Source organism: Trachurus trachurus (assembly GCF_905171665.1).
Source record: "Trachurus trachurus genome assembly, chromosome: 17".
Taxonomy (NCBI): Eukaryota; Metazoa; Chordata; class Actinopteri; order Carangiformes; family Carangidae; genus Trachurus; species Trachurus trachurus.
This window is the reverse complement of record NC_139900.1, coordinates 32,884,718-32,902,786: the sequence shown is the minus strand read 5'-3', so window position 1 is coordinate 32,902,786 and position 18,069 is coordinate 32,884,718. Positions and strand designations below refer to the sequence as shown.

The 18,069-nt window shown below is 43.1% G+C and overlaps 2 protein-coding genes across 7 annotated transcripts in view; both read left to right on the top strand.

Annotated features, from left to right (window-relative positions):
• The first annotated feature begins 2,061 nt into the window (after window positions 1–2,061).
• Window positions 2,062–18,069, top strand: part of LOC311000505 (myomegalin) — a 46,518-nt gene continuing 30,510 nt past the window's right edge. For all 6 annotated transcript variants that reach the window (XM_083991240.1, XM_083991237.1, XM_083991239.1 and 3 more), the window contains exons 1-6: window positions 2,062–2,618; window positions 7,720–7,796; window positions 10,646–10,769; window positions 10,860–11,017; window positions 11,119–11,275; window positions 11,734–11,787. In XM_083991240.1, coding sequence (XP_083847366.1) covers window positions 2,478–2,618; window positions 7,720–7,796; window positions 10,646–10,769; window positions 10,860–11,017; window positions 11,119–11,275; window positions 11,734–11,787 — 711 coding nt within the window. In that variant the 5' untranslated portion in view covers window positions 2,062–2,477. The remainder of the gene's footprint in view (window positions 2,619–7,719; window positions 7,797–10,645; window positions 10,770–10,859; window positions 11,018–11,118; window positions 11,276–11,733; window positions 11,788–18,069) is intronic.
• Window positions 16,325–17,719, top strand: LOC311000036 (uncharacterized protein; the record flags this gene model as incomplete). The annotated part of the gene is made up of 1 exon (XM_083990672.1): window positions 16,325–17,719. The coding sequence occupies one exon, from the start codon at window positions 16,325–16,327 to the stop codon at window positions 17,717–17,719; it is 1,395 nt and encodes a 464-aa protein (XP_083846798.1).

Below are 18,069 nucleotides of genomic sequence, written 5' to 3'. Positions count from 1 at the left end.
TTAAAGCTGGAGTCACTTTCACGGCTGCCAGATCTTGGATGTGTCACGTTTACACCTGACATAAACACATTCCAACATACACTGCACATATATATTTACACACATCCACTCCTATTTATTCATGTTTAACCAAGAGCTGAAAAGTGTGTGTGTGTGTGGCTGTGTCATGTGTAGAGTAGTTTTAAAAACACACTATAAACATGATGTCATGCCTAATGTTATTTGGAGACTTCACTTGGCGCCTAGCCTATGCTCTGCATTATTTAGCAGCGGCATGTAACAGGACACTTTAATGGGCAGACTCACTGAATGCATCAAGAACTACTAATGACATAATGTGTTGGTAATATGTCTCAGTCACTTTATCAGAAACCCTTTTTATACAGCCTGCTGACGGCGGGGAAGCCCCCCTCCTATTCAACCTTGCTGTTCAATATAAACAGTACAACTGCACTGTTCTTCAGCCTTTAAGTTTGCAGCGGAGGCAGTCATGTCAAGTCATGTCTCTGATGCCTCCACATCACACCAGCTCTGTTTAGTTCAGTGTAGAAAAGAAAGACCAATAGAATCAATGGTTTAATGTCAGTGTAGCAGAAATTTTTCTTGCATGGGACACGAGTCATGCAATTTTATCCAAAGTTGTTTAATTTTATTCTATGATTTAAAAAATATACTTTGGAGCCTAGTTAGAGTCCGTCTTCCTGTCTTTTGCTTTCTTTCTGTTCACTCATCTCTGAGGGACATTCAGGGATTCACCGCTCTGTGAGATTCAGGACACCTCCCTATAAATAGCACTGTGGCTCAGTACTCCCAGGTCTCCTATTTCATCTAGTTTCTTTCCACTCACCTGTCTATCCGACTCCCATCACCCCCTCTGACTTCATTTCCCAATGCTGATTAGCCCTCATCAGGGGAGTGTCGGATTTTTACTGATAACTACAGAGACATGGTCAATTCAGAGTGAGACTGAGTGGATGTGGTTACTTGAAATGCTACATGAGGTTGACTCATCCTTTTCAGTATTGCCATGCTTGGAAAAAAAAAAAAAAGCTTTACTAGCTGATTAGTAAAAACCTGGCCTAGTTTGGAGAAGGTACTACATCCAAAAACAATTAGCTAAAACAGAAATAAATCTCAGTAAAGGTGCATAAGTGGTTTATAGTTATGGCATTTTTGGTTCATGCATTTATTAAGACTTTTATGCTTTATCTGCCTATCCCATATTCCCTGATCTGTTATTGATTTGAAGTTATTGTCAGTATTCTCAGTCTCAGTCATGCTATGCTGTTATTTTCTGCAGAGTTTAGGCTACTCAGAAAACCCACCATTTGTCATGTGAGGGATATTAATCATGATTTAGGATACTTAATATTTTTTAACCCAGTTTGGTGGTTAAGCGTAGCAATAGAGCAGTATTTTTCTTGGCTGTACTTATCAGACCTTCTAAGTGTTTTTGTCATATTTATCTGGAAAAAACGAGACAGTGATTTCCTGAGGGGAAAATGTGGGGTAGGCCGAGGAAATTAAACCTCAACGAAATACGGTTTCGTTTCCTAAATCATATTTTTCCAAGCTTGATAAACCTGTGTAAAGTGTATTGGTCTCCGGCGTGAGTCAGTGTAAAATAAGCTGATAAATTGGATGAAATTGGTCACTGTTGTGGTTATATAACATAGTGGCTGGTGTGTGGACAGACTCAGACAGCTGTTGTCTCAATAGGGATTGACCCCCAGGCTCAAAAATATATTGAAAAGGGGAATTGAAGAGGTTAAACTGGACAAATTGCATTTCCTTTAATATAATATCTGAAAGGAAACAGGAACGGACGCATAGTGACTCACCTTTAACCACCACCATGTTGTTTTTGACTGCTCTGTTTTGCAGAGGGGCGAGATTTCCCCTCTTATCACAAGTGCCTGTGAGGCCTGAGCCTTTTACCTCCCCCCATCTCCCTCCCTCCCTCCCTCCTCCCCCTCCTCCCCTCTTCCACCCATCTCCCATGGCAGTCTGGGATTCCAGGGATGTCTCCTCCAGTAAAATAAGCTCCTGTCCCGTCCCCTAGTAGACCAGATCACACCATGGAGCTGACATGGCTGCATCTCTGACAGCCCGGGCTGCAGAGTAGCCCTCTGCACTGCAAAGGCCCCATTAGACTCTATTGTGTGTCTGTGTGTGTGTGTGTAGCTTTAGTGTGTGTGTGTGTGTGTGGTTTTGTAGATGGTATCCCCATGGCCTTCTAGAGGCGGAGATGCCACTTTGTAAATAATTTGGCTTTGTGAGGTGAAGCATTATGCTCTTTAGGAGAAGGAGGTAGCATGTCTAACGGTTACCGGACTCTATCACAGGGACACACCTTGACAGTCGCTGTCCTTTAATATGGACTCTGTATTCACCCTGGATACGGAGAGGTCGAAGACGACTGTTCATTTCTGACCAATAACGGACATGTCAAGCAGTGTCGGCGCTCTTTGACGGTCATGTCTAACGGTTACCGAACTTTGTCACAGCACCTGAATGACCTGAAGAAGGAGAACTTCAGCCTCAAGCTCCGCATCTACTTCCTGGAGGAGAGGATACAGCAGAAGTACGAGGAGAGCAGCGAGGATGTCTACCGTACGGTGAGTAGGACAGTTGTCACTCAGTATGAGGAAATGAATGGAGAACTGTTTGAGTGCTGATGAATGGGTCCATGTGTGGTTGCTCCTCACAGACGAAGGATCGTGTCATTGATTGTGTCTGTGTTGACAGATTTGGTGCTGAGTGGGTAATCAAAAGAGTTGACTTGTGCCTTCATCAATGGCATTATGACTGTTATCAGTCCTGAGGAGCTGCTTTACTGAGCCACTTCCAGTGTTTGTTGATCCAGCTGTTGCGCTGCCGCTGACCGGTTGAGGTGATGTGACCTGCCATGTGTTTGTTTTACCAAGTGCCTGTGTTTAGATATGGCCGACACGTGAAGGACTGCACATTATAGCTCTTTGCTCAGGGAACCGTTATGTGATGTTTGTGTGAGCAACTGTCTGTCAGCTGTCCAGAGAGACCTCAATGTTTTACTGTGTGTTGTTGTCTTATACTGGGATTTGTGAAGATTTGAAGTGTTTTAGCAACTAAATTATCACCCACAGCATTAAACTGCAGCTGCAGAGAAATAGAGACTTAGTGGGATACACTTGAGAAACCTATAATGCTAACAGGCTACTGATAAGAATAAAGAGAAAAAATTAAAAATGACAGGCCAAGCTATGTCTGTCGTTCAATGAAATGTGATCAAATCACATAAGAGTTATTCTTCTGTATTGTTTTAGATGCAATGAACTCATACATCAGATCAATATTGCTGTTGATATGTTCAGCATATCAGGTATTGACTATGATATGACCAAACCACTTATTATAATCTGTTTTCCACACTGGTCCATTCATTGGACCACTGACTCGTGGTGTATTCCCACTCTGGCTGTATACTTCCTGATTTAAAATTTAAAAAATCTGGCGTTAAAAAAAAAAAAAAAAAAAAAACTTTATGTTTCTCAAAGGCCCCACCGATGACCTCAGAAGTCCATTAATGGCTTCATTGATAGTCTCATAGCTTCCCAACAAAAAACACTTGGGGAAAAATCAATCACACACACAGTATAACAGTGTGCTGATGTCACAAATCAATTTCAGTAAAGAGATCTAAAACCAGGACAGGCAAACCACGCAAAGGTTTGAAGTCCCCTATGGCCCCACATATTGGCACTTTTTTTGTCTCGCTACTGTCCAAAACTGTATTGTTTTGTTATTAGTACCAAAAGTCAGATATACTACTCTTACTGTGATTACCTTGCCAAACAACAAATTAAAAATACATTTATTATAGAAAATCACCAAAAGCGATTTCTCAATCCAGCTCCTCAAATACAGTATTAGAATTTTCTGCTTTTCAGTTTTATATTGTCAAACATATTTTTGAGGTTTTGACTACTGCTCCAGCAGAACAAGGAATTCAGAGATGTCACTTTGATGGGGTTTTCTTACACTATATTATATTACACAATTAAATCAAACAATCTCAGCAAAAGGAAAAATTATCATGAAAATAATCCTTTGTTTCAGGGCTAAGAATATCAATAGTTTCTGATTTGTCTATTTCTCAAAGTCTCTCTGAGTTCACCACGAACTGGGCTCTGTTTGTCTCCGTGCCCCTCTGTACTCGTCTGTGTGTGTGCGTGCAAAGTGAGCACCTACAGTAAGGTGACCTAGCTCAGCTGGTGCCTGTTGGCATGAGCCCATCGGCATTTCAAACTCGTCCCCTCTCTTCCTCCCGTCACTCCAAATGCCCTGTGATCATCAACAACAACCCTTTGATATGAGAAAATTAGATGTGCTGCTTGAGCCAGCTGAACAAGACCTGAGAGTCCCGCCACTGATCATCCACAATTACTACATACCAGCAGCGACTAAGTAAACTGATCCCACAACATACAGACGTCCGACTGGAGTTTAATCCTTGCGCTTGACAATCTCTCGCTCTGTTTGGCTAAAGATCCTTCAATCTAATCACTTTTTTATTGGAGCCTAAATCTTTGCACCGTAGATGTTATCAGACCTGAGCAGCTCGGGTACATAGTGATCTCTCTCGGAGCTTCAGACTCTATTTATAGAGCAGGCTTGAGTGCACTGATTTATTTATCACTCGCATCCATCCAAGTGTCCATATGACACAAGACGCACTGTGTTATACAGTACGTGTCTGTCTGTGGTGTTTCTTCTCACTCTGTCATTTGTTATATTGATGTCTTTGTTGAGCGTTTAATTTTTGTAACGTGAGTTCATTAATCACAGTTTATAATTTAGCCATATTATTTGATATGAATTGTATATCAAAACATATTCGTAAGTAAGCAGCGTTAAATTTACTGATTTCTCAGCCTGCAACTGCTGATTATCTACAGAATAACAAGTTGATTATGTTGTCTAGAAAAAAAAGATAACTGCCCTTCACAGGTTCACAGGATAACATCTTCATATGTCTTTGTTCAACTATCAGTCAAGTTACAATGTAAAACAGAAAATCTGGAGTTTCAGATTTGAGAAGCTGGATAATGGTAACATAATAACTTGTGTGTGGTATTTTTTTCCTTAAAAAACAACAGTTATCAAAGTTGTGTTTCATATGATTTTAAGAGGCACTAGAACTAAATCTTTAGTAAGGGTCGAAACAAAGTGAGTGGGATTATCATCATCAGCCTAGATGATAATACCTGTCTGTATAGTTACAAGTCATCACAGCGTTGCAGGTGTGTCCTGTGTGTGCAGCCATCTCCCTTTTCCCTCATTGAGTGTTTATTAGTGGATCTGTTGCTGAGGGCTGACGGGTCTGGAGGGGCTAGAATAGCAGGTGCACTGTGATGGGCGTCTATATTTAGAGCTGTTTTCAAGATGGGAAAGTGTTTCTCTTACTGTAAACCTTGTTGACGCACGCACGGGAATACATGCTCCTCTAGCATGTGCAGTGCATTATTTATTGTTACAGCATTTAGAAGAATCACTTGCCATCATTGGCAATTCAGAGCATAGTATGTACTGGTCATATGTTGCATAAGTTCAAGCTCCTGCTGCGGCTTCATCACTTCGTCACATAAGAGTGGGGTGTTTCAATAGAGATGAAGTGGATAGAGAGACATCAATGATCAATATAGCAGTGAATATGCATTTAAAATGTTGTCACTGAACACAATCCACTGTTAGACAGCTATGTTGCATAACCTTTTGTCTTCTCCCTTAAAATGAACTTATTTTGTTATAATTTTTTCCTACTTTCACAACATTAAAACGATACACAGTCCAAAAAGTGTTACCTCAGTTTTCTATTACTTTGCCAAGTATTTTCTCAGTTGGTCAATGAATCCTTTTCTCTATAAAATGTTAGGAAACAGTGGCCATCATCAATTTTAAACAGTTACTTCATCAAAACACAATAGTGTCCTTTTCCATTTTCTGTTATTTTATCATGTGTTAAAATGAAAATTAAGTCTGCACTTTGCACTGGTCTGACATCAGTGTGACTACTCTGTTCTCTAGTCATGTGCAGGATGAATGTGTGCATGTGTGTGTGTGTGTTGGTGTCTTTGTGAAATATGTTTATGGCTAGGTTTCAAGCTACGAGTGTAGGCGCACGTGTGGGCCCAGCTCCCTGAGTGTTATTGACATGCAGCACATAGACACGTAAAGCTCTCTGGCAGGGACAGGGGAAGGTCAACGGGCTTGGAAACAGAATATTTCTAAAACAGACACAGAGAAAAGAAAAGGTGGGAAAAGAGAGGATGACCAGGTGACAGAGGGGGAGAAAAATAAAAATGATAGACAGGAGAAAGTGAGCTTTTGAAATGAATGAGAGTCAAGCTGCACAGATAAAGGTGATAAAACCACTGAGAGCAATTATATGATCAGAGTCCAGCAGACAGATAAACTGTCCTCTCTCTCCTGCCTGAGGTCAGAATGGAAAGAATGAACCCAACCATTCCCACTGTCTAAATCCTCTGTCCCGTAGCCCAGTTTAAGAGCCCTGATTGGCCCCTAAATGCCCCCCCCCCGGCCCCGTGGTCCCCTAGCAGGTAAACAAACTGTGGAGTTTAGCCTTTGGCCCCAGTGGTGTGAGTATCTGAGCCGCCCTGAATTCTCCAGCTCTAAATATACCAGCCATGACAGCACGGTCAGATGTTCTTCACCAATGACACACAACACCCACCACCAGCCCCGATTCACACAGCAGAGACAGAGGGATCAGTTTGTGATGGAGAGATGTTATGAGGAGCTGAAGGGGGGAACACAACAGATGGGCACTTGAGATGTGGCAAAAGAAAAAGAAGATTGTAGAGATTCAAGCAAACCCAAAATAAATGAAAAACAAATGAAATTTAATTGAAGATGCATTTTACAAAAAATGTTTTTCCTGATATAATTACAGCACCATCCTAAAATAGATCCTTTGTTTTGGCATCAAGAAACAACTTCACATCAGACCAATTTACTGTTTCCTCTAGGCATGGTCAGTTCTGTGTGTAATGTGAGGAGAAGTGTGTTTTCAAACCATCAAAGACAAAGTGAAACAATATAAAATGTCACTTACTTGGTTACCTTTGTAGTGTCACTGGCCATTTCCTCAGGTGTTTCCAGTATTGGCCTCCTTGTACTGTCCACCATAGGAGGACATTACACCCAATACACAACAAGTTTGTAGTTTCAGCCTCATGAATAATTACTTGGTGCCTATTTACATTTACAAATGTCTCAGAGATGCTGGAAAGCCTCTGTAAATCACTGTTGCTGTTTGCGTTTGGAAGCTCGTTGCCAAATGTGGACGCTACATTGTCAAACTAGATTATTCTTATTTGCCTGCGGAAAAAAACAAACAATTATGTCTACTTTAAATCTGCTCAGTGCCACGGTCAGGAAATGTGAAAACAAAGATTTGTTGTTGTTTTTGAAAGCTTGGAAAGTGGTAAAGACTGTAATTACATGTGAAAACCATCACTCATTATTATGTCAAGTTTCATGCAGGCTGCTCCATCGTTTGAGCAGCATACAAGAACATTTATCACCAGAGTCCAAATAACCACTGAACACTGAACACTGTGGTGCATATAGTCATTTATATGTTACTGAGATTTTATGGTGTTGAGGAAGGCGAACAATGATGATGATAATGACCCAGCCTCTTGTCATCTTTTGCAGAACATCGAGCTGAAGGTGGAAGTAGAGAGCTTGAAGCAGGAGCTCCAAGAGAAACAGCAGCTTCTGGATAAAGCCCTGTAAGTCCACAAATATCAATCCTAAATATTTATTATTGTGCTTTTCCAACCCTTTACTTAAGACTTCCGAATGTGTAAGTGTAAGTGACAGGCCCAGTATAATTATATCCAGTTATTTTATTGTTTTCTTTAGCCACAAACACTTCATGCACTGACAGCACAGATGAACCCTCTGGTGTTAGACCTCCATGTGTTTATGTGTAGTTGTGCACCTCCATCTATGGATGTTGGCTGCCGAGGGGTAAGTGAGTCCCTGCTAGAGATTTGCCATGATTCTCTACATGGCCCTGTCTTAGCGGGTGGTAACACCTCATATCTCTAACAGCTCGTATGTCGCACAGCAGCTGATAGAGGCAACACACACACACGCACGTGTATACAAACGTACAATAGAGTTATGCAAACCCTCATATAGGCAACCCACAGTGTAAACCCCTAGCATGTTGGAAGAGGCTTATTGTGTAAATACTGTATGAAAATGCTGGTTTTATCAGTGTAGCATGGTGATGAGGGAAACTGCCCTTCAATCAGATGTTTTCTGTTTTCTTTCTTTCTTTCTTTCTTTCTTTCTTTCTTTCTTTCTTTCTTTCTTTCTTTCTTTCTTTCTTTCAATGGTCTTTTTATTATTGACAAAGCATGTATAAGACAATCACTGCACAGGAAGATCATTTTTGATTTTTTGTCCAACATCCACCCACGACACAACATAACCCCTTGTCCAAAAAAACGAACATGGACATACTCATACAGCCACTGAAAAAAATAAAAAAATAAATAGAAGTAGGGGAAAAAATGTGAATAGATAGAATAAAAATCGTAAATAACCATGCATAGAAAGGAAGGGAAGGGGGGGTTACTCAGAAACTATCGTCGAAGGGCCGCCATATATTGTAGAATTGTTTTCTGTTTTCAGGTATTCACAAAAAATCCTAAAAACCTAAAAAATTATGAGAGCAACACACGTTTCTGCTTCTTTATTGTGGAAATTGTCTATCTCATTTAGACTCCATTAATCTCTTAAAACAGATGTTCACCTCCTCCTCCTGCTGCAGGGCTTCTCCTGCCCCGGGGGTGGATCCTTCTGCAGGGCTTTAGTAGATTGTATTGGCTCTGCACGACTTTGATTTGGCATACGATAGAGAGACAATCTTTGTGCTGCTGAAATCGCCAGAGATGCTGCTCTAAAGGTCAGGCTTGTTGACCTTTAAATTGGTATGGATCATCACTGGCCAGCTGCTGGTGCTGTTGGAAAGGGTAAATTGGATCTTATTACTCATCTCTATTTTGGTTGCTGTTGTTGCTCCCTCTCTGCACATCCTTTACTCTCTTATTGTTACGGATAAGTGTGATTTGAAAAGCTGTTTGGTGGAAGCAGAGATGTTTCTGACTGGAGTCTGAGGCCAGATATTATTGCCTGACTTAGATTCAGCTGCCCTCTAAGCCAACAGCTGTGCTGCTTTATATTTTCATTCTACAGCACATATTCTGTGGTCTGCTCGTTGCCACAGAATTGCTCACTGCCCATGTTATGGTAAATGGTAATCTAACTATCAGTGTGAAAAGTGACAGTTCCTGCACTGCCCCACACACACTGCAAAAACTCAAACTCTTACCAAGAATATTTGTCTTATTTCTAGTCGAAACAATCTCATTCTACTTAAAATAAGACTCATCACATAAAAAGTAACTTGTTTTTAGACACTTTTTACTTCTTTCAAGCAGATTTTCACTTGGAATAAGTAGAAAAATCTGATAGTGGAGCAAGTTTTTCTTTCTTATTACAAGCACAAAAAAACTTGCTTTCACTGGCAGATTTTTCTACTTATTTTAAGTGAAAATTTGTTTGAAACAAGTGAAAATGATCTTAAACCAAGATGATTTTTAGGTGATGAGTCTTGTTTTAAGTGGAAAGAGGTCAGTATTGAGTAGAAATGAGACATTTTGACAAGAAATAAGTAATCATAAAAATGCATGCAACAGTGTTTGTCTGATCTTAAAGCCTTAAGTCTGTTTCTAGTTATTTGTTGACAGAAGAATGTTACTGAATCCTCCACCCCATGAGTTCGCACAGACAGGGTGGTGTTGAGGCCGTGCCTTCAGGCTGAAGGTCTCGTCCACTACACATAAAGGACACTTGTCCAAGAGACAGACATTTGCATTGCTCAGACTGGTTCAAAATATCCCAGTTATTTGAGCTGTTGCATGTGGTGGACAGAGTTAAAAACGTATGTAGAGAGGGTCCAGAACAGGACGCACGGCGACAGTGTGGCGTGTGCCATTCTGGGAGCAGGAATTCTGGGATAGGGTCGTTGACTGACTAAGTGATATAGACAGATGCTTGCGCAGATGGACGCCAAAGGAGTGAGGAAAACACTTCTGAGGCATTTGTCACACATGTGGTTGAAGAATGTCACATTTTGGAGTGTGAAGCATTCATTTGTTGTGCACATCAAGGTTTAACTGTGTATTTCAGTTTATTATTGTATCACAAACAAACACATCTGTCAGTTAGTATCACATCTGTAACACAAGCCTCTGGTTGAACTCAGTGTTGCTTGTTACTATCAAAGGGAACAAGGACCTAAATTGAATTTATGACCGTATATAAACATCAGACTATGTGATCATCACCGCAGAGAGAGCTCATATTAGCATTAATCATGACAATAAAAGTCTACACCATGGGTGGGGCTCATACTTCATCTGCACTATAAGTGGAAGGGTGTTGGGTATCCCATGAGCCCCCGTAGCCAACAAGAAAGTGATGACATCATTTTACTTCTTGGTTGTGTCCATCGTGTCCTAATGCTGACCCACTGACTACATTTGTGTGTTTTCCTTCATGACAGCACAACAGCAGAGAGCTTGACCAATCACAATGAGGCAGAGCTGCAGAGACGATGTCAGGAGAGACAGCAGGAAATCGATCACATGCAGCAAGTGCTCGAGACCAAGATTCAGCTCCTGCAGGAGGTTTGTCTGTCTTAAAAGTATTAAAATGACACAAAGGTGCCTCAGATTAACAAATAATCATAACAAGTTTCACTCTGTGCGTGTTTCCAGGAGGCCCAGCTAGCACGCAGCGAGGCTGGGCGGATGTCCTCGCTGGCTGGGTCGCACTCCAACGCCTCCCTCCTCTCTCTAGACACCCCCATGGAGGACATCCAAGAGGAGGAGAGGCCTCTGAGCATCCTGTCCCCGTCCAACACCAACAAAGACAGGTGCACAAAACATGGCTGAGGAGATTCAACTATCAGCAAAACCAACCAAAATCCCTCCCTAAGCATCACTGACTGACTATATCTGTGTGTCTGTGTATCAGGTTAATAGAGGAGCTGACCAGTGAGCTCCACTCCAAACAGGCCCTCATCTCAGAGCTGAGCGGAGAGAAGACGACGCTCACGCTGAGGGTGGGAGAGCTGGAGGGACAAGTTGAGGAGCTGTCTTCATCTCTGCTGCAGAAGGACAAGGATGTGGAGGTATAGATGCCTGTTATTTCTGCCCTGAATGACATCAAAACTTAACTGAGGAACCATGCAGTGAATGTCTTTCTATTATTACTGCATTCCTCTGGACCACCATGTTGTTTCTGGCCAGACCTCTATTCTAGAGCGAGGCTCCTGAAGCAGCATATGTGACATTCCTCAGATTTATTTAAACAGCTATTCATGTAGGTCACATTAGCATTTTGAAGACAAACTACTACTTTAGCAAACACAGACACTGGGTTATACAGATTCATTTGTATGCAAGTACTGGCACTCGTACCCACACTGAAAAACATTTCATGTGTGATTGCAGGTTTATTTATTCACGTTCCTGCTCCTGAGTGCATTCACTCCCTCCATTAATCTTGGAGATTGAGTATAACTATTGATTTCTCAGTTCCTGGGTTGGTATATACTGTAGGTTTACAGTATGTCTTCTCTGTTCTCAGTTCTATCAGGAGGAACTGGGTCGAGAGAGGCTGCGCATCGAACAGGAGATGCAGGTAGGTGCCGCACGAAATCTGAGCTCATCAGTTTGGTACTTAAATCAGCGTTGGGTCATCAGGCTCCACATGTCATTATACATCTCTCCACTGAGTGTCAGAGCTGCATCACTGTGCTCATAGTTGAAGTTAGACAGATTCTGCCTCCTTATGGAGAAGTGACACATAGCATTTTCACACCAGAGCTGAACATGACGCATATTTGAATAGTAGATAATAATGGAGTTACTTGTTGTTGATAACAACCTGTAGTTGTTATCTGATTCCATTAAAAAAAAAGATGAAAACTCACAACATCACAAACACAATATCACTTGTAATTACATAAACAGAAAGATCATGGTACAGAATCAAGCAGCTCCATCTATCGGACCAAATTGAGAAAAAGCACTGCATTAAAAATATTGTCAAATTTATTCTGTCTCTGCAGAACATTCTGTGTGCAGAAATCAAAATCAGTATAACCCCTACTGTATGTAGAATGGGAGAACAGAGCATCATTATAAAATGACTGAAACAGCTGAATGTTAACAAGGGGATGGTAAAAAGTGAAACATCCTGGGGTGAAGTAAAATTTTACTGATCTTTGTACAGAACAATCAAACCCTGAAAGTTTGATGAGTCATCGTGGCTCAGTGGCTTATTCCAATGTGAGTGGCAAATAATACCATGTGTGGTGAGGAATAAGTTCTTGGTGCATCAAACAGATAAACAAACAGAGGCAAGGAACATGACGTAAAAAGAATTATATGGTAATTAAAGCTGCAGTGGATGGAGAGTTATGTGAGGCTCGCTGTGAAAGTACAGTCCATCTCACAGAGGGTTTGTCTCATCACACTAAGTGCCAGAATCTCATTACTTTCACAGGCCTAAGCTGCACTGACATCCCCAAGGACACATTTCCCCTCAGATACATAATGAAACTTCAAATGAAGAGGGGCCATTATCTTGACAACAGCTCTCTGCACCCAGAAAAGAATCCATATAGTATTTATTAGTCTTATCAATTCATGTAACATAACAACAGCCGTATCAGGACCTGTGTGCGGTGCTGCTACACCCTGCACTTGTCCAGTTTCTTTATAAACATATTCGGTGCTGGGTGAGTTTCTCTCAGTGTTTTTTGTATTCAAGGTGCTGCGCCAGGAGTTTTAACTTGTAAATCAGTTGTGAATGAGGGATGCAAATGTTACTGGCCTGTACTAGCTCTCTGCTCAGATTCCACACTGGGTGCATGTGTGCCTCTGTTTGAGTTCACTGAAAATATAAACAAATCTGAGCACCATGTTACACGATGGACACTGTAGTCACCAAGGCAACCGTGGGCTAGGGTGATATTGAGCTTCATAGTATCATTTAGGAGTGATATAGTGCTTTTTGTGTGGGACGATAAGAGACAACACTTGTGTTTTTGATGGCTGAATTGTAACGGCCTGTGTGTTGAAAGACATGCAGAGGATGTGTAATGTTGCAAAACTGGAGGGGAGTTGTTTGTTGTGTAAGTAGTGTATGTGTGTGAGCAAGAATACTGTGTGTGTGAGAAGTGAACATGCAAAAATGCTTAGTAACATTTTATAGCTTTACATTTTGCAATTATTCAACATTATGGACTCAAGCAGAGCTCCGCAGCAGTGAGGGAAACTGTTCTACACAGGGACCAAAAGAGAGGACCATTGTAACTGGGGTTTTGGTGGTGTTGGTGTGTGTGCGTGCGACGCGTGCACATTCCCACGAGGTGCCCTCTTTCATATGTGCGTGTGTGCACGCAGGCATCTCGCTGGTTAGCAGTTTAGCAGCTCTGGTTTCAGCCGGGTTGTCGATAGGTCAGGTCGACCTTTGAGTGATCTGCAACCCTGACACTGATATCAAGTTGTGTTGTTTCAGACGGACACCCGCCACAAGAGCTCTTAATTAGTTCCCCAGACACCACAGCCATTTAGATCAAATCTATGTCTGGAGAGAAAAGGGGGAGGCGGGAAAAAGGATCATCTGAAACTTCTTAACACAATCATTTCCAGGGTTTCCGTTCCAGGGATAATTTGTACTAATCAGGGCCCTATGGACAGCAAAGTTGTTTTAATTCTAATTTTACATTAGCTTGCATTTATGAACATTACATTTCAAAAGCATAAAATAGCAATCAAATCACATACAAAAACATGTAGAAATATCATGTGTGTCTTGTTCAGCTTCCTCCCTCACACGTGTGTTGTTGGCTGTCAGCAGCCTTCTGAAAACATCTGATAAAACAAGAAAATGTCTCATGACCAGTAATTAACCTTTCATCAATCAGCAATCAAGGACCTTAAAGTAGACCCACAGCTATGACTCATACAATGATGTGGATGTGCAGGATCACATTGTGCCCCGAGGCATAAGAACTGCTTTCAGGATGAAAGTACATCCGTGGTCACCAGGGGAATTTCTTTCACTGTGTGTCTGTTTGGAAGTCACAGCGTGGCAGCATGACCATCTGTCTGTGCACCCTCAGGGAAACAAAAATTGTGGTCACTGCAGAGGCAAACTTGCACAGTCAAATGCATCAGAAAGGCCTGTTTGTTTGACCATCACAGTAAAACCATTGTTGAAATATCTGCACCACGGCAACAGGAAATACTAATAATAATCTTACAACAAGAACATGTATTGACATTTGGTGCTGGTGTTTAGAAAATTACGCTGGTCTGGGTGCTTTTAAAAGACTAAAACGACCTGATCAGTAGAATTAAACCTTATTATGTCTTCAAAATGTTTAATTGCACCAAATAGAGGCAGGCTACTTGTAACAGAAATGAGCTGTAACCAATACTTCATTCACTTATGGAAGATGACTGACTCAAACCATTATTGATTATCTAAACATTAATCCATAAAGCACAGGCTATGTGATGCTGCCAGTAAGATAAAGACCTCTATTCAAAGCTCGTCCTCCTATATTTATATCACCACACAGTGGCCACATTGCATGCAGCTGATAGAATGAATGAGGATGGTAAAACAGCTGATAAAACAGAGAAAGGAAGAAAATATTCCCGGATAAATAACTTCAAGTAATAATTTACTATATCAAAATAGTTAATTGGGACTAATCAATTGATCTACTAATGTTATAGAAACTGGTTCAGATCAAACCCTAGGCTGTGTGTGTGTGTGTGTGTGTGTGTGTGTGTGTGTGTGTGTGTGTGTGTGTGTGTGTGTGTGTTATAATTTATATATATTTATTTTATTATATTTATTTATATTATAAAGATATTAGACAAAAAACAGAATTATTACAGAAACCTTGTAAACCTTTCAGGCCAACAATAGCCTGTTGTATCGGTTGATAAAATAATAGAAAAATGTGTACATGTGTACACAATAGAATAAAATCTATGTTACACTCAATTGTATTTTATTTTACAGAGCGTCACTAATGTTAACATGCTACTGAGCATTTCACCTGTTCAGTCAGGCGAACGGGCAGAGCTTAGTAAAACGGACCGGAGGAAGTATCAGACTCCCAGGGTGCATCATTCCCTCTCTTCCACATTAAACCTCGTATTAAACTCATATTCGCCCTTTTGTTTTTTGTTTTTTTACATTTACTGCTGTGTTAAATGATGAATCTCGTCGTTATGAATCGGAACCATAGTGGATTTGAAACCATAAATACCCCTGTATGGCTGCACCCGGCGCCTTCTCCACCCCCCTCCGCTCTCCCAGAGTGGTGCGCTCCGCCGCTGCAGGTCTGGTTCAGGCCGACGCGTTATCAGCCCGGAGGATCTCCGACCGCGCGGAGGAGCGAGCCCCGGTGCGAGCCCGTCTCCTTCGGTAACAGCTCTGAAATGAATGAGGAGCCCGTTCCTCGGAGCAGCACGGACACCGGCGGAGACAGACTCAAATGACTGTCCCGGGACGGCGGCTACTGCTCCACGTCCATGTAAAAAAGAAAGACTGAAAAGGTGCACCGCGTTGTTACCGATCTCCGGTCGTGATGAACCCGGCGGCGCGTGTGGTGCGGCTCGTGCGTCTGTGACAGCAGCAGAGGGATGGTGCAGAGGAGCGTGTGCTGCTGCCGCCGGAAAACGCCAAAGAAGACACAGCATACGGATAAACGCTGAATGTGAATGGGACTGACCGGACTTGAACATCTGTGGGGGTGTGCGCCATATTCCCGATGCACCTGCACGGTGGTCTTGAGGAGGAGATCTTTACATGATAATGACAGTTATCTATAGGAATCTGCTTTTACCTCATCGTTTTCAGTGCTGCCAAGAACCACATGTGCAACCTTTCCTCTTCAAGCCTGGACAGCTGCTTCTTCTTCTTCTCTACCTCATCTCATTTCTCTTTAAGCCAATGAATTTAATGCCATTGTGTGGACTGGTGCCATGAAGAGCTTTACACGACTTCATCACATGCAGAAGGCTTTGTTTGTGATGTGCGTTTACTCTGATGCAGCTTGAGCATCAGGTTCGTCAGAAGGATTCAGGTGTGCTCCTGTCAGAGAATATAAGACGCCGTACCACAGCTGGATAGAGTCCACACCTGTGGAATGCTTGATCTCAAGATGAAGGAGACGTGTCGCATCTGTGGCAGGGAGCTCTGCGGTAACCAGAGGCGATGGATCTTCCACCCCACCGCCAAACTCAACCTGCAGGTGCTGCTGTCTCACGCTCTGGGTCAAGAGCTGGCCCGGGACGGAAGAGGGGAGTTTGCCTGCTCCAAGTGCATCTTCATGCTGGACCGCATGTACCGCTTCGACACGGTCATCGCCCGCGTCGAGGCGCTGTCCATCGAAAGGCTGCAGAGGCTCCTGCAGGAGAAACATCGGCTGAGGCAGTGCATCAGCGGGCTCTACCGGAGAACAAACTCAGAGGACGGCGCGGGGACGATAAGTGCAGGTCATGAAGGGCCAGGAGACGGCATGGTGGACATTTCAGGTCTCACTCATGCAAAGTACTGCGCCCTTCTCCAGGACGACCTTGTCTACTCTCTGTACGAGTCCTGGGCGGACGACAGCCTGGACTGTCACCATCACCACCACCCTCAGTGTTCTGCAGGTCCAGGGTCAGAGGTCACAGTAGCGGGCTCACAGCGCTGTGTGCCCAGCACTCCCAGGAAGTGTCGAGGATGTTCCTACTGGCGTGTGGCCGACTCGGACTACGAGGCCGTTTGCAAGGTGCCCAGGAAGTTGGCACGGAGTATTTCCTGTGGGCCGTCGACCCGATATTCAGCCAGTGTTATAGGAGGCAGTGTGATCGGAGGCATTGGAGAGGAACACAGGACAAATGTGGAAGATCCTGAAGAACCCCCCTCCTCTCTAACTCTGGTCCCCGGTTCTCAGGAACCCTCGAGGACGTCAGACAGTGATCGCACCCTGGCCGGACGAGCCAGCTCCAGCCCTTCAATAGCATCCCTGGAGACGGCTGAGGAATACGTCCAGCCTGGAGCCGTAACAGATGGTCCACTGAGCCCTCGGGACGCCATAGATGACCGGATATCTGACCGGATATCTGACTCCCTCTCAGAGGAGCACATGGGAGCCCCGCATGGCCAAACCTCACCTGGGCTCAGCCTCCCTCTGGCGCTCTGCTTGCTGCAGAGCTACGCTGTCTACCGGCCGGTCCAGAGCTCTAAAGGGAGCAAGCTGCCGGTGCTGCTCAGACAGAGCTCCAGTAATGGGAGCGGCAGGCTGGGCTTCCCAGATCCTGTCCTGGGAATGTCGTACGGAACTCCAGACGGAGAAAGAGACAACCACATGCCGACACCAGAGCTGGAGACCCCCCTGATTAGGCTGGATGCCGGGATGTATCATGATCTGAACTTAACTGACATGGAGGATCTGTTGTTAGAAGATTTGTACAAAGAGTATCCTCCCCCACGTCCCCACCAGGTAGAAAAGGCCGGTGATGGTGCTGAATACAAGTATTTCACTTTTGAAGGATGAGGACACCTGCATGGAGTAGTGAATTTTGCCTCTGCGCTGCAAATCAGCAGTATCTGCAGTAACCCCCCCTCAACAGGCTTTAATGTTTGACTCACCAACAGCGCAGCCTGCAAAATGATCAGTCTCACCGCTTTTTTAAAGCTTAATTAGCCACATAATCCAGCTGTCAGTCACTTAATCCTCCCTGCAGCCTCTCTCACAAGGAGGCTGTGCACTACAGTGCTATGTGTGTGTGTGTGTGTGTGTGTCTCTTTTGCTTAGCTGTCCGTGTGTGGGAATACCTTACATGAACAAACAGCCATGTGTGGGTCAGCGGTGACACACGACATGGCCTGATTACCTTGTGTGTG